The sequence below is a fragment of the Podarcis vaucheri genome (genome assembly GCF_965113315.1).
Source record: "Podarcis vaucheri genome assembly, chromosome: 16".
In the NCBI taxonomy this organism is placed as follows: Eukaryota; Metazoa; Chordata; class Lepidosauria; order Squamata; family Lacertidae; genus Podarcis; species Podarcis vaucheri.
Window position 1 is genome coordinate 4041602 of NC_138754.1, and position 16377 is coordinate 4057978.

The following is a 16377-nucleotide window of genomic DNA, read 5'->3' on the forward strand; positions in this document are numbered from 1 at the left end:
CTCACTTTCCCCCCCTAAAAAGTAAGGAGAAATGTGTGTGCAGCTTATGGAGCGAATGCAGGCTGCGCAGCTATCCCAGAAGCCAGAACAGAAAGAGGGATTGCTGCTTTCACTGCGCAGCGATCCCTCTTGCTGTTCTGGCTTCTGGGATTCAGAATATTTTTTTTCTTGTTTTCCTCCTCCCAAAACTAGGTGTGTCTTGTGGTCTGGTGCATCTTATAGAGCGAAAAATACGGTAATTGTAATGAACAGATTACGCTAGTAGGTTTGCACGAAGTTTGGTAAGGTGAATTATTTGAAATATTGCAAAAAAGACAATGAGATGAATTATTAGTTAAGGATAATTAAAGGTAATATGAAATTAAGAAATGCATAATAAGTGACAAAGAACGGAAAATCGTCAGAGGCGTTGATGGAAGTCCAAAATATTGCATAAGATGAGAAGTTAATCTGTATGAGTGTTGGAATTAATATGTTAATTTTTTAAAATAAAAATGTATATATAAAAAAAGAAAGACGAAATTGGCACAAGCTAGCGGCTCAGCAAAACGTACTGACCACCTGTCCCATTCGTATTCTTCCTTTCCACCAAACGATGGCTAATAGCAAGGAAGCCTTGTAAAAACAAGGATCAGCTCAGGTTCTGCAAGGCTTATTTTAAGGCTGCCGGAAAAGAAGCAAGACTCATGCGAGCTAACAGCTCAGGTTCTGCAAGGCCCGTTTTAACCGCCTGAGCTCAGTGCAAGGCCCTTTTATTCCTTCTTGCCAAAAGAGAGAAGCGCTCAGGTTGGGCAAAGGGCATTTTAAGGACCCAGACAAGCTAGCAGCTCAGGTTCTGCAAAGTTTGGGGGAAGGCAAGGCTTTGCAGCAGCGGTTACCTGTTGGACTGAGTGGCAAAGACCCCGAAGATGGCCGGCCGGCCATTGACCTGCGTCACGTCCGTCACAGCCTGAAGGACGTCGAAGTAGAAAAAGGAATCTCCAGGGACGGAACAGTTGAGGCGAGCTTTGAGGAAGGAGGTCCAGTATTTTTCCAGCACTCGGGGAGAGCCCCCCATGTCGTTCTTGCACACCCGCCCCACCCGGGAGAAGATAACCTGGAATCGGAGACGGAGGGGAGAGAGATCAGGGTGGGTTGTTTTCTCAGAGGGATAAAATGCATCTCTGCTGGAATAGCTAAACCATGAACCTTTGGATATTTAATAATGTTAGCAAGTAGCTATTGCTGCTCATTAGGCTTCATTCGTCCCGTGTGCTATTATATCACAATCAAACAGCGTCATCATAAATTTGCTTTGTTTTTATACCGTCATGATCCACCTTGTAATAAAGAACACCCTCCCCCCCCAAATTTAATAGTCTATACATTTAATAAGGGGACGCGGGTGACGCTGTGGGTTAAACCACAGAGCCTAGGACTTGCCAATCAGAAGTTCGGTGGTTCGAATCCCCGTGACGGGGTGAGCTCCCGTTGCTCGGTCCCTGCTCCTGCCAACCTAGCAGTTCGAAAGCACGTCAAAGTGAAAGTAGATAAATAGGTACCACTCTGGCAGGAAGGTAAACGGCATTTCCGTGCGCTGCTCTGGTTCGCCAGAAGCGGCTTAGTCCTGCTGGCCACATGACCCGGAAGCTGTACACCGGCTCCCTTGGCCAATAAAGCGAGATGAGCGCCGCAACCCCAGAGTCGGCCACGACTGGGCCTAATGGTCAGGGGTCCCTTTACCTTTTACATTTAATAAGCTACGGTATAAGACACACTTTTTTCTTCCTAAAAAGTAAGGGGAAATGTCTGTGCGTCTTACGGAGCAAATGTGTGGTCCTGGAGCCGAATTGCCCAGGGGCGAAAAACAGATCATGCTCTTTTTTTTTTTTTTGAAAGAGGGAAATGGGTGTTGAAACAAAGCCGCTGATCGCAAGTGATCAGAAGAGAGATAAGGGTCGCTAGAGATAAAGGAGGCTGCCTGGGAGGGGGGAGGTAAAGACAGCAAACTTGCAAAGGGGGGAAACAGGAAGACTAAAGCAATAAGGAGAGAAATTAGAAGAAAAGGAGGAGCAAAAAACTGCTCCAGCTAAGGGAAAGACACCAAGGCAAACAAGAGGGAAGGGAGCGTTGAAAGGAAACAGCTGATCGGTAAGCGATCGGGAGGGAGATAAGGGACGCTAGCAATAAAGGAGGCTGCCTGGGAGGGGGGAAGGTAAAAGCCCATGGATCCTCAGGATTTTTGCATTGGGTTACCCCAAATTTACCATCAGATCACATGTCTGTGGCCACAGCATGAACCACAAAAATCACACATCCACTGTTTCACTCAGAATATTTTTTTTCTTGTTTTCCTCCTCTAAAAACTAGGTGCGTCTTACGGTCAGGTGCGTCTTATGGAGCGAAAAATACGGTAACACACCAGTGCTCCCAGTTACAGGAACAGACTATTTCTCCCAACCAAATCTCCTAAAAATGCAGTAAGGTTCCAGACCTCATGGTCAGAATAAGAGAGAAAACCACCTTATTTTGCATAATTATAGAGTTGGAATGGACCCCAAGGGGGAATTTTTTATATATTTATTTTTTTAAAATTGCTGCTTTTATATCCCACCCTTTCCCCTCCAAGAATTCAAGGCGATGTGCATAGTTTTCTGTCTCCCCGTTTTATCCCCAAAACATCCCTGCTAGGTCCCGCTGCCACAAGGTCATCCAGGGAGTGTCATGTCTGAGTGGGGATATGAACCCGGGTCTCTCTCCCAGATCTGACACTCTAACCACCACAATAGTCTTACGGCAAAGCTACGCAATTCCCCCAGAGAGAAGCCACGGCGGTTAAAAGCCAGTTGAGGGCGGGGCCCGCGCATGTGGCCCTGTTGAATGCACACACTCAAACCCCCAGAAAACTCATGCGCACTGTCCGCCATATTGGATACCCCAGAAAACTCATGCGCACTGTCCACCATCTTGGATACCCTAGAAAACTCATGCGCACTGTCCGCCATCTTGGATACCCCAGAAAACTCATGCGCGCTGTCCGCCATCTTGAATACTCACCCTTCCCAAGGTGGTGTATTCCATGGAGATCTCCCGGAAGAAGAAATAGACGTAATTGCCGTACTCGAGCGCATGCAGGAAATGTGGTTCTGGAGGGGGAGAAGTTGTTTTTTAAAACGTGGGCGCCTGGCGGTTTCTCAGCAGCGCCTGGCTGTCCCGCCCGACGCCATTTTGTTTATCAAGGAAAGGAAGCAGAAACTGAGCAGTTACCCCCATTCTTCCCGCAGGAGACTCCGTTCATTTCCCCCTCCACCGCGCCATTTCACCGCATATGCGCTTAGCGGCGCACGTTCCCCTCACAGACGCATTTCTGCCAGAGAACCGCACAGCAAAATTTGGGGTTTTTGGCCTTCCGGTTGGCGGACGGCTTCGAAAAGCGTAAGTTGGGTCGGTGCCCCTTCCGTTGGCGAACCAAATCAAGCTCTTCCCTGTCACCCGAACTCACTCCCCCTTTCGCCGTCTCCGGAACGTGGCGGAAAAAGAGGACTCGTGAATCGCATCTGTTGGTCACACTCCACCATCAACAGTTCCCGCTGCACACACCCCCTCACCTCTCAGCCACTTGGAGTCATATTTGACGGTCCTCAGCACCGGACTCCTCTCACCCAGACTTCGGTAGATGACGGTGTCGCTGGCCTGGAAGTCTGCCACCGTGGCAGAATAGAGATTTCCTTCTGCGAAGGAGAGGAAAAAGAGGGAGGGGATCACACCCCCAAATTTCCCATGAGGCTGCATTCAACTGTGCCAAACCTCGAGTTATTAACTCCTGTTATTACAGTGGTACCTCGCAAGACGAATGCCTCGCAAGACGAAAAACGCGCAAGACGAAAGAGTTTTCCATTTTTTGAGTCGTTCCGCAAGACGAATTTCCCTATGGGCTTGCTTCGCAAGACGAAACGTCTTGCGAGTTTTTGCGAGTTTGTTTCCTTTTTCTTAAAGCCGCTAAACCGTTAATAGCCGCTAAGCCGCTAATAGCCGTGCTTCGCTGACGAAAAAACCGCAAGACGAAGAGACTCGTGGAACGGATTAATTTCGTTTTGCGAGGCACCACTGTAACTTCTTTCATAATATCAAAACAGAAGTGGGAACTTCAGCAAAGACGTTCAAAGGCACGCAACATCACAAGCATCGGACCAAGCGGGAGCTGCAACCGAGTGTTGCAGCATAGAGAGAGCTTTCGTTCGGATGGTCCATTACCATTCGCCACCTTGAGCTGCTTGAACATCATGTCAATGTAATTTTTTTTTCAAGATGGGAAGGAGACTTTTATTTCAAACCGTGAGGACTAGAATCTTGCTTTTAGGGAATCTTTTTGGCCTGCCAGGCCAGATATTTTACCCCACACCCCACCACGGACCAACTTTGATGGGTAGGTGGGACCACGACCCCTGTCTGCCACCTGCCGTCAGAACGATGTGCCAGGTGATTGACACCTGTCAAAGCACAAAAAGAGGTCGCTAAAAATGGAGCGTTTTCCCCCTTCGCAGAAAAAGCAGCTTGTATTCAAATGGAGCATCTTTTTCCTTTTTTAAAAAAAAATATTATTATTGATTTAAAATAAATACATTTATGAAAAAACAGATGGACAAACAAGTAAACAAACAAACATACAATCAAACAAACAAATAACAGAAGAATCAAACAAACCACCACACTATAAGATACAACAAGATTAATATAACTGTCATCGTATATACTCCTGGTACTGAAAGCAATTATAAAACTTATAGAGAAGAAAACTAAAAATGACTTCCACTTAATCTGACTGTTCTTTATCCATCCATTACTTTATACCGCACAGTTACATATTTCTTATACATTTTTTTTCCTTTTGTAGAAATTTGCAGAGATCTTTGCACAATGCTTCCCAGGGCCCCTCACTAGCCAGATGTGGAAGTCCGGCAAGTCAAATTTAGCCGGTGGGCTGGAGGTTCCCTGCCTGATTTAGGGGGGAAACCATAACTCACTCGGCATCTTTCAGGCAAGGCTAAGATCCCAAGGATGAACTCTTAAATATTCCACCCCACCTTTTCCTCCAAGGAGCTCAAAGTGGCGCACATGGTTATCTCTCTGTCCTCTTCACCCTCACAACAACCCTGCGGTGTAGAGCACCACATTGAGCTTCATGATTTGAACCCTGGTCTCTCCTGCGTCCTTGTCATATACAGTCATAACTCAGGTTACAGATTCTTCAGGTTGCGTTTTTTCAGGTTACGGACCGCCGAAACCCAGAAGTACCGGAACGGGTTACTTCCGGGTTTCAGCGGTCGCGCATGTGCAGAAGCGCTAAATCGTGCTTTGCTCATGCACAGAAGCACTGAATCGCAACCCACACGTGCGCGGGCATGGGTTGCGAACGTGCATCCCGCACGGATCACGTTCACAACCTGAGCGTCCACTGTACACTCTAACCATGACACCACACTGGTTCGAAGCTGGAGGTGCATTGTTGGAGTCAAGCAATAATCCAGGTGGGACGCGGGTGGCACTGTGGGCTAAACCACAGAGCCTAGGGCTTGCTGATCAGAAGGTCGACAGTTCAAATCCCTGCCATGGGGTGAGCTCCTGTTGCTTGGTCCCTGCTGCTGCCAACCTAGCAGTTCGAAAGCACGCCAGTGCGAGTAGATAAATAGGTACCACTTCGGCGGGAAGGTAAATGGTGTTTCCATGCGCTGCTCTGGTTCGCCAGAAGCGGCTTAGTCTTGCTGGCCACATGACCTGGAAGCTGTACGCCGGCTCCCTCGGCCAATAAAGCGAGATGAGCGCCACAACCCCAGAGTCGGCCACGACTGGACCTAATGGTCAGGGATCCCTTTACCTTTACCTTTACTAGTCCAGGTACAAAAACGCACACCCTGAAATGCACCAGACAAGTTTCAAAGACGTACCTGCGAAAAGCGCCACATTGTTCTGCTTTGCGTCAAAGGGACACCGCGCTTGTCCGTTCAGCTCCTCCCCTTCCTGCTCCAAGTTGCTGATCTGGGCGCCACGGAAATTGGGGTGAGTTTACACAAAGGCGGACACCATAAGCCCCAAACCCAAGAAAGATCCCCACACGCTCGGTTCCACAAGGTCCCAGCATGCTTCGTTTTGCTGCCAAGTAACCACCCGATTTGTGACAGGAAGGTGTCTCCCTTTGTGGGTGAGGGATCTTCCTCAGCGCAAGGGCCACAATAACTGCTGAGGGCCGCATGCCAGAGGTAGGTGGGGCCAAAGGGGGGAGGGGCAAGACATGCAAATTTCGCACGTGCAAATGCACTTGCAAATTCCACCGGCGTAAATTTCGGAAAGGCAGATCTCCCTGTTGTACGGCAGGTAGGGTTTCAATCTTGCCTTAAACCTATTTGTTGTTGCCGCTTTTAGTAATCTTACGCGTCAGCTGCCTTCAGGTGGTTTATTAAGAAGGAGGTTAAATAACCCCATGACAGTGAAATAAAATAAAATAATTAAAATAAAATAAAAAATGAAATAAAACAAAACAAAACAAATAAAAAAGAAACAAAACAATAATAATTAAATTAATTTAAAAACAAAACAATAAAACAATTACATTACATTACATTAAAAAACAAAACAAAACAAAACAAAAATAATTAAATTAAATTTAAAAGCAAAACAAAACAATAAAATAAAATACGGGCTACCCTTGTCACCCTCTCACATTCCCTTCTCCATTCAGAAAAGCAAGAGGCATTATCAGATATTATTCAGCTGGTCAAAAACACTCTGGGAGGGTGTGACTCAAGGTCAGTGGAGGGGCGTGGCTTGGGGACAGGGGCATGGCTAGAGGCGTGGCTAAGGAGAGTTCTTTGGAGCAGAGACAGGTGGCCGCATTCGGCCCCCGTGGGGTTACGGTTCCCGACCAATCCATCAACTGGTCCCAAACCAGCTCCATACCTTGTAGGTCCGGCACATGGGGTTGAAGGCGTTTGTCCCACAGGCCAAGAGGGTTTCTTCGTTCTTCTGAACCAAGACTTTGATGTAGTTGTAACATTCATTCTGGAATCGGGGCAGAGCGAGAAAGGTCAGGAACTTGCCCCAGAGTTGGGGGAAGACTTAGAATAATTTTTTATTTTGATGTTGTGATTTTATGTTGTAACTGCCCTGAGACCTGCGGGTATATTTAATAAATAAGTAAATAAAATAATAGAATAATAGGATCATCTAGTCCAACCCCCTTCAGTGCAGATTTCTTTCGCACCATGTGGGGCTCGAACCCACAACCATGAGATAAAGCGTCTCATGCTCTACCCACTGAGCTTTCCCACCTCACACAGGCAAATGCCGCTGTCGGTCCCGAGGATAATCAGGACGCAGAAACCAATACAGATCCTAGAACTGAGACCCTCACACTTCTTACCCGGAGCTTTCCTCTCATCGCACAATTTTCCATGTCTTGCGTCTTCCATGTGAGGTGCTGAGGGTGCGGTGGAGGAAAGAGAAATCAGAACAGGGCAATGGTTAGAGGGTGGTGAATTAGTGTTCTAGGTGATACATGATCTAGAACGAGCAAGAGACTGGTTTTCAACGTTGCAGACATTTAGCAGAATTCTTTCTAGGTAGTATGCTCTTCTCAGTGAAAGAGCGGTACTAGGCAACACACAACAGATCCCACGGAGAATGTGGTCTAGGTTCCTCATAGCAACAATGGAGGGTTCTAGGTAGCACAACCAGGTCTTAAGCCATTGGGTTAAAAAAACCCAACTCACCCTCTTTGGAGAGAAGTCGTCTTTGGCCCGTCGGAGATCAAAGGCATAGACGTGGTCTCTGATGGCCGGCAGGGAGGTAGGGAGAGAAAAGAGAAAGAGATAAATAATTTCCTCACTTGTACAACTAAAGCACTGCTGAGGAAGACACCGTACTTTTCGCTGTATAAGACGCACTTTTTCCCTCCTAAAAAGTAAGGGGAAATGTGTGTGCGTCTTATGGAGCGAATGCAGGGTGTGCGGCTAAGCCCAAACAGGGAGAGGGAGCGTTGCGCAGCGCTCCGTCTCGCTGTTCTAGCTTCGTGCTTAGCTGCGCCAAGCCTCCGGAGGGCAGCGGGGTAGCCTTATTATACCGATTGGTAGGGTCTGCGTTGCTGCCGGGAGGGAGGAAGGAAGTCAAATGACACTGAGGTTGATTCAGAGAAAGAGTTTATTCTGCTCTCCGGATAGCAGAAGGCACTTGCGTGGTCAGTTTACAGCAAGTCCAAAGAAATGAGAAATTTCATGCAGTATATATATCCTCCAGGCACCCTTTCCCATCTTCCCCAGGAATCCAACCACGTCAGCTTATATACGTAAGTTGACATCCATGCCCATAAACAGATATTCCTGTTCCGGTACTCTTGACCATAAAAGGTTGTTCCTGTTCCTATACTCTTATCTTGGGGCAGGAGGTCACCAACTCTAAGAGCGCTCCTGGCGCCGTTTCCGGGTCTCTTGTCAGACCTGACAAGGTCTGTGCGTCAGTGTGTAAGATAAGACCCAGATGTGCCATCCCTGCTCCACTCGGAACTGGCAAGGCCATCCATTGCCGTCAAGGACTGATAAGGGAGAGGGCTTTGAGCACTTGTTTATACAGCTGGCTTTCTGTTTATACATTGACTCAAGAGCTCAAGTTAATGCATTTTAGAAATGCTCCTTTGGAGGAGGAAAAATGAGGATTTTGGGTCCCGTTTCAGACTGACTGCACAGAAACCCATTCCTTCCCCCTTCACTGCTGCCCTCCGGAGGCTTCACGGGCTATTCCAAAAGCCTCCACAGGACACGGGAATGAAGGTTTCCCGTCCCCGGGGGAGGCTTCGCGCAAAGCTAGACCAGCTAGAGAAAAATGAATAAAATAAAAAAGAAACACACAAAAAATGGCCGCCAACACCACCTTCCCTGCCCCATCACTTACCGCGCGGCAATGAAAAGGGTTTGGTTGAGTCTCAGCATACTCTGGAAATCCAGGCCTAGCTGGGCAGTGTCATTGTCCCCTGCGAGGCCACGGAAAACAGGATACTGGGATGTTCCTGGTGGGTGAGGAGAGAAAGAATGCCCTATTAGAAAAGAAAAGGCCTCCTTCTACAGGAAAAGCTTCTTCGGGGGGCCAGTTCTCCCCTTTTTCCTCCATTCTCTCCAGTCGAGGGAGGATGGGGGAAGCATCACCTGCTGAATACCTGCCCGCCTGTTAGAAAGACTGCTTCCTTCCTTAGGAGACGCACCTTCAAACAGAGCCAATTGTTTTCCCATCCTCCATTCCTTCCGGTCAAGGGAGGATGGGGGAAGCATCACCTGTTGAATACCTGTCTACCTGTTAGAAAGAGTGCTTCCTTCCTTAGGAGACGCACCTTCAAACAGAACCAATTGTTTTCTCACCCTCCATTCCCCCTGGTCAAGGGAGGATGGGGGAGCATCACCTGTTGAATACCTGCCCGCCCTGGTTTCACCATGCAAATAGTTTGAAAGCGGGCTGCGGACTCACCTGCCCCGCCGACGGTGCTGAGCGGAGTCAAATCCTTAGGGAAGGAAGTCGCAGACGCCAGGAAGAATAAAAGGGCAGGCTGGAGGAAGGGAAGGATCATTCTCAGAACTTTCCCGGGAGGAGAGGAGAAGCGAGGGAGGCAGGTCCTAGGAGCGAAACATGCTTCCCTTTGGCAGGCCCTGGAAGAGAGCAGGAAAGAGGAGGGTTAATAATAATAATAATAATAATAATAATAAATTTTATTTATACCCCGCCCTCCCCAGCCAAGACCGGGCTCAGGGCGGCTAACACCCGATATAAAAACCAATTGATTGAAATACAACTTAAAAACAAGATTAAAGCACAACATTAAAACATTAAAATAAAACCTCATTTCAATGGAAACTCAAATCAAAAACTTTTGGGGGGATGAAAACGTCAAGGCTTCACCAAGGCTAACTATCCAAACTGGCCAGAAAAAAGCCAGGGAAGTCCCCAAATAGAAGTTCCATCACAGGAGGAGAAAGGAAAGGGTTCCAAAATCTGTTTTCTTTTTAAAAAACCCCCCTCCCCATTTATTTTGGAGGAATGAGTTCTCTATACTTAAAAACAAAAACCATTGCACCCTCCCACCCCAAATTTCACCAATAGTTCCCACAGCAAATTCAACAGAGATTTTTTTGTAGCTTTAAAATCTGGTTGGTTTTTTAAAAAAATCTATTATTTCCCTATTTCGGAGGAACGACTGCTATTTGCATTTTTAAAAACAACTGCAGGGTAGACTGGTCTTCAGCTCAAATGGTCCCCGCACCAAATTTAGTGGAGATACTTCTTTTTCTAAAGTTTTAGTGCATTTTTTAAAACACAAAACACATATTTTTTTTTTTGCATATTTACACATTTTTTTAAACACATTGCACGTACTTTTGTAAACCAAGAAATTTTTAATAAAAAAATGGGGGGGAGGGAGAGATATAGCAGCGAGAGACTTTCCTATCTCCTTTCTTTTCTTCTAATTTCTCTCTTGTTATTAGACTTTTTAGATTCGTCCGTTTTTTTATTTTATCATGGGAAATTTCAATAAAACTGGATTCCCAGCAAAAAAATAAAACAAAAGGCGTGTATGTCAGGCAAAAATTCATGCAGACATGTGCGTATTAGGAGAGATTTGCGGATATATTTTCACGAGGATTAAAAAACCCACAACTTTCCCAAAGTGATGTATGATTGCTAATAGGTGGAATGAATGAATGAATTTTATTATTTCAGTCAGAGACCAGTTCCAGCCCACATACAATATCAAGGAAGTCATAAAACACAATAGGGATACATTTGAATTTGCAATTAGGTATAACAGGGGCAATACAGTTAACAATACAATACAGTTAAAATATATAATAATAATAATAATAATAATTTATTATTTGTACCCCGCCCATCTGGCTGGGTTTCCCCAGCCACTCTGGGCGGCTTCCACAGAAACCAAAAAACACTAAAATATCATACATTAAAAGCTTCCCTGAATAGGGCCGCCTTAAGATGTTTTCTGAATGTCAGGTAGTTTTCCATCACCTTGACATCCGATGGGAGGGCATTCCACAGGGCGGGCGCCACCACCGAAAAGGCCCTCTGCCTGGTTCCCTGTAGCTTCGCTTCTCGCAATGAGGGAACCGCCAGAAGGCCCTCGGCGCTGGACCTCAGTGTCCGGGCAGAACGATGGGGGTGGAGACGCTCCTTCAGGTATACTGGGCCGAAGCCGTTTAGGGCTTTAAAGGTCAACACCAACACTTTGAATTGTGCTCGGAAACGTACTGGGAGCCAATGTAGGTCTTTCAAGACCGGTGTTATGTGGTCTCGGCGGCCGCCCCCAGTCACCAGTCTAGCTGCCGCATTCTGGATTAGTTGTAGTTTCCGAGTCACCTTCAAAGGTAGCCCCACGTAGAGCGCATTGCAGTAGTCCAAGCGGGAGATAACTAGAGCATGCACCACTCTGGCCAGACAGTCAGCGGGCAAGTAGGGTCTCAGCCTGCGTACCAGGTGGAGTTGGTAGACAGCTGCCCTGGATACAGAATTGACCTGTGCCTCCATGGACAGCTGTGAGTCCAAAATGACTCCCAGGCTACGCACCTGGTCCTTCAGGGGCACAGTTACCCCATTCAGGACCAGGGAGTCCTCCACACCAGCCCGCCCCCTGTCCCCCAAAAACAGTACTTCTGTCTTGTCAGGATTCAACTTCAATCCATTAGCCGCCATCCATCCTCCAACCGCCTCCAGGCACTCACACAGGACCTTCACCGCCTTCACTGGTTCTGATTTGAAAGAAAGGTAGAGCTGGGTATCATCTGCATATTGATGGACACCCAGTCCATATATAAATTAAACTTAGCTAATAGGAGGAACAGCCCAAACGTCAGAAATTAGGTGGCAACGATTGGATAAAATAAGTTCAGACATTGATATATCGGTCCATTCCTCCCCAACTGCAGTCAAGCTGTGGGAAGGTAAATGAACTCTGTGCATGCTCAGATGCACCCAACACACTTGCTGGAACAGAGCTGAAAAACTGAAACAGCTTTTGGGGGGCAGGGAGGGTGAACCCACAGATTTTGGGGGGCAGCTGCGGTTGCAATCAAGCTCCCTAAAATTTTCCTGCGGACCCGGAAAGAAAGGCGGGCGCAGCGTCTGCTAAGAGAGCCTCAACGCTCACAGAACCAAACGCTATAAATATCTAAGTCGTGGGGTGACCCCGATCGTTTAGTGAATTTACAGTGTGTACAATTAGTCTATTTCTGAATGCGTGGCCACGAATCGGCGTAGGACAGCTGGCGTCCGGGATCGGGTTGCAGTGGAAATCCCCTTCCGCAGATCGGATGGAAACAAGCTCCACCCCCCAAAAAAAAATATTTTGGGGAAATGGGGACATCATCCCAGAGCCCTAGGGGTCAGATTGTGTGGGGCAGGCTGGAATAAGGCAAGGATCAATTAAGGCTCATAGCGTCTCTCTCTTTTAAGTTCCCTCAACTTTTCTTATATACATTGTATGTATATAAATAGTTATCTCCTTAAACAAACAAGGCAATTGCAAATCAGCAACTCCAACACATAAGCAACAGGTGTAAATTGGCATTCCCTATTGCTATTATGCTATGCTATGGTTTTCCCAGTAGTGATGTATGGAAGTGAGAGTTGGACCATAAAGAAGGCTGATCACCGAAGAATGGATGCTTTTGAATTGTGGTGCTGGAGGAGACTCTTGAGAGTCCCATGGACTGCAAGAAGATCCAACCTCTCCATTCTGAAGGAAATCAGCCCTGAGTGCTCACTGGAAGGACAGATCCTGAAGCTGAGGCTCCAAGACTTTGGCCACTTCATGAGAAGACTCCCTGGAAAAGACCCTGATGTTGGGAAAGATGGCGGGCCCAAGGAGAAGGGGACGACGGAGGACGAGAGGGTGGGACAGTGTTCTCAAAGCTACCAGCATGAGTTTGTCCAGCTTTTGGGGGGCAGGGTATAAATAATAAAATTAATAATAAAATTGTTGTTGTTGTTTTGAGAATACGATGTTCCTATTTTCTTTGGAGAAATGTTGGAGCCAGTGTGGTGTAGTGGTTAAGAGCGGTAGCCTCGTAATCTGGGGAACCGGGTTCGCGTCTCCGCTCCTCCACCTGCAGCTGCTGGGTGACCTTGGGCCAGTCACACTTCTCTGAAGTCTCTCAGCCCCACTCACCTCACAGAGTGTTTGTTGTGGGGGAGGAAGGGAAAGGAGAATGTTAGCTGCTTTGAGACTCCTTAAAGGGAGTGAAAGGCGGGATATCAAATCCAAACTCTTCTTCTTCTTCTAATAATAATAATAATAATAATAATAATACAGCCATCAGTTTTTCAGAGTATAATTCCTCTCCCAAGTTATCGCTCATCTTTTTTTGTAAAGACTACAATGCACAGGCCATCGGCAGAGAAAACAAACAAGCTCTTATTCTCCGCAGCTCCCAGTACTAAATAATTGGCAACTGTGGCATGGACGAAGCTCTCATTACATACAGGCCTTGTGCTAAATAATTAGCATTTATAGTATTTATTGAAGCTCTCGTTACTTGCAGCTCCCAGCTCCATAATAACAAATCAGCACATTTATCGTATTTATGGAGCGCTGTTTCTGTACAGCTCCTAGCACAGAGTAATAATGGGCACGTCTAGCATTTAAACTCTTTTTGCTTCCCTCTCCAAGCGCTTAATAATTGGTTAGCTTTTATGAAGCAGTGATTATTACAGCAATTACAGGCTGCTTGATAGCCTGCGCCTCTCTGAGAGGTTTGCAGACCATAAGATAATTATTTTAAAAAGTCGAAGTGGAAATCAACAAATCAAAGTAACAGAATTGTGTAAAACCCGCAATAAAACCAGCAGCAATGACTATAAAAATCAAATCAAATTTCCTACATGGGGATTTCACTTTCTGGACAAACCTATAATGAAACGAAGGGAAGGCATCAGCTAAATATTCAGTTCACTGGGTTCGATACCAGCAGAGCAAGAACCACAGAATTATCTAGGATTTATTACAGCGCAGGCTGAAATTCACAGGATCGGACGAAGTTTCTTACTGGTGCCAAACTGTTAAGACTTCATCCGAAAAGGTTCCACTCAGAGTAGGACTCTTAGGCTATCCATTTCAAGCCATCTAGCCTCATCTTTTCTTACCTGCCCAGTTCTACGCTGTAAGCTCCTTGAGGGCAGAGACTTTCTGCACCAGCCCTGATGAAGAGCAGTCGAGAACAAATTACCATATTTTTCTGTGTATAAGTCTAGTCCCCCCCCCCTAAAAAATAAATGTCAAAAATTAGGGGCCGTCTTATACATGGATAGTGTATTTAAGATTTTCTTAAACCTGAGTACCCAAAAATAAGGGCCGCTCTTATACATGGGTGTGTCTTATAGACAGAAAAATACGGTCATTCAGAATTTTAAAAGGAGTTGCCTCTTAAGGCCTTTCTCTCTCTCTCTCTCTCTCCTTTCCAGCTCTTCTTCTTCTTCTTCTTTGGCGATCCCTCGTAGCCGATTAAGATTGTCTTCCACAAACACGGTTTTAACAATGAGTCCGTAAGTGACTGTGGAGGTCAATTCTGGATCCACACGTCCTTCCACAGTGGAGACGTTGGTTTCCGGGTGGGAGTTGATCAGGGTGTGGATCTGCCAAGCGTGCCTCCCTCTTAGCAAGTTTCTCCCTTGCGTCCTGAGTTCGAGTGTCTTCAAAGCCCATGACACCTTTGGTAAAGGCTGTTCTCCAACTGGAGCACTCGCAGGCCTGGGTTTCCCAGTTGTCAGTGTTTAAGCCACTTCTGCCCTACGGAGGAGGTGGGGTTGCGGGTTTCACGCCCCCTCCACGTGTGCGATGGCTGGAGCCCAGCCCCCGCACGATTGGTGGGATTCCCGGCCGCGTCATCCCCTGGTCTAGTTCTGTAGATGGAAGAGGGGAGGTAGCGCCATCACCTGTCCCGCATATTGAAGGGCAGTCTGATAAAGGATTTCGGGGGGCGTGGCCCTGTCCGAAGCCTAGGGAGGTGAGGGCCTAAGGCACGCCCCCTATCGGTGACCCCGGGGGAGTTCCTAGTTGATGTGCATCAGCAGGACTCCCCCTACTGGTGGTTAACCCTTCCTGGACTTCAAGCGGACCGGCTGAAGTCGGATATACAGTCATACTTCAAGTTGATTGCGCTTCGGGTTGAGCTCGTTCGAGTTGCGTTCCGCAGCAACCCGGAAGTAACGGAGCGTGTTACTTCTGGGTTTTGCCGCTTGTGCATGCGCAGATGCTCAAAATGACGTCATGCGCATGCGCAGTAAAACATGACCCGTGCATGCGGAGTCACATCTTGCGTTCCGTTCTGGATGTGAACGGGGCTGTGGAACGGATCCCGTTCGCATCCCGAGGTACCACTGTAGTCGGTTAGGACCAATGCCTAAGCCAATACCGCTCATCACCTTTAACCAATAAAGTTGCGGCCTTATTTAGCCCATTAACCTTAATACAGTTGTACCTCGGGTTAAGTACTTAATTCGTTCCGGAGGTCTGTTCTTAACCTGAAGCCCCACTTTAGCTAATGGAGTCTCCTGCTGCTGCTGCACCACCGGAGCACGATTTCTGTTCTCATCCTGAAGCAAAGTTCTTAATCTGAGGTGCTATTTCTGGGTTAGCGGAGTCTGTAACCTGAAGCGTATGTAACCTGAAGCGTGTGTAACCTGAGGTACCACTGTAATTGTGTCATGTGTCATTATTTCCACTGGGGTTGGGGCGGGAATTCGCCACACAATACTACATTTTTTTAGATTTGCCTTGAGACAGTCTTTAAACCTCCAGCCCTGCTTAACCAGCCTCCCCCTCTTTCCCCACATGCCCCTGTCTCTCTGGATCCCTAAAGTCACAGAAGAATCGGCCACAGCAGTCTGGTGACGTGAGAGGAAACTCTTGCGGGAACTGTCTGTCTCCTTTCTCGACGTCTACCTGGCGTAGTTTCGCATCCTTGGGGAGCGCAGTCTCTCTCTCTGTGTGCGTGAGCCAGAGGTCCAGATGTTCCTCCAATTACTGCAGGGAAAAAGTTGCACAGAGAGAAAACGGGATGCGTGCCTTGCCGGCAGGATGGGACAACGAGATTCAATCCTGCTTCTCTGCAATACGGGGAGGTATTGTCTAAACAGCGCCTAGAATAGCCTTTTTTAAAAAAATTAAAGGGGGGTTGATTTCTTTTGTGTGCTGCAAGTTAGGCTACCTAAACACACCATAAAGCACAGTCCTTCTTCTAAGGAATCCGGGAACTGTAGTTTGCCCCTCCCACAGCTACAGTTCCAAGCATCCTTAACATCCCAGGAGTCTTTGTGCTTTGAATGTATGGTGCATATGCAGTCCTATACTACGTC

The 16377-nt window shown here is 47.1% G+C and overlaps 1 protein-coding gene and 1 pseudogene across 3 annotated transcripts in view; one reads left to right on the forward strand and one right to left on the reverse strand.

Annotated features, from left to right (window-relative positions):
• Positions 1-16377, reverse strand: part of SEMA6C (semaphorin 6C) — a 127268-nt gene that overhangs the window by 44969 nt on the left and 65922 nt on the right. For both annotated transcript variants that reach the window (XM_082202092.1, XM_082202093.1), the window contains exons 2-10: positions 9487-9665; positions 8920-9034; positions 7746-7803; positions 7397-7453; positions 6934-7035; positions 5925-6015; positions 3588-3710; positions 3037-3125; positions 879-1096 (exon numbers count right to left, since the gene is read on the reverse strand). In XM_082202092.1, coding sequence (XP_082058218.1) covers positions 879-1096; positions 3037-3125; positions 3588-3710; positions 5925-6015; positions 6934-7035; positions 7397-7453; positions 7746-7803; positions 8920-9034; positions 9487-9586 — 953 coding nt within the window. In that variant the 5' untranslated portion in view covers positions 9587-9665. The remainder of the gene's footprint in view (positions 1-878; positions 1097-3036; positions 3126-3587; positions 3711-5924; positions 6016-6933; positions 7036-7396; positions 7454-7745; positions 7804-8919; positions 9035-9486; positions 9666-16377) is intronic.
• LOC309521650 (small nuclear ribonucleoprotein E pseudogene) overlaps positions 1-16377 on the forward strand; it is a 122445-nt pseudogene that overhangs the window by 4012 nt on the left and 102056 nt on the right. The window lies entirely within an intron of this gene.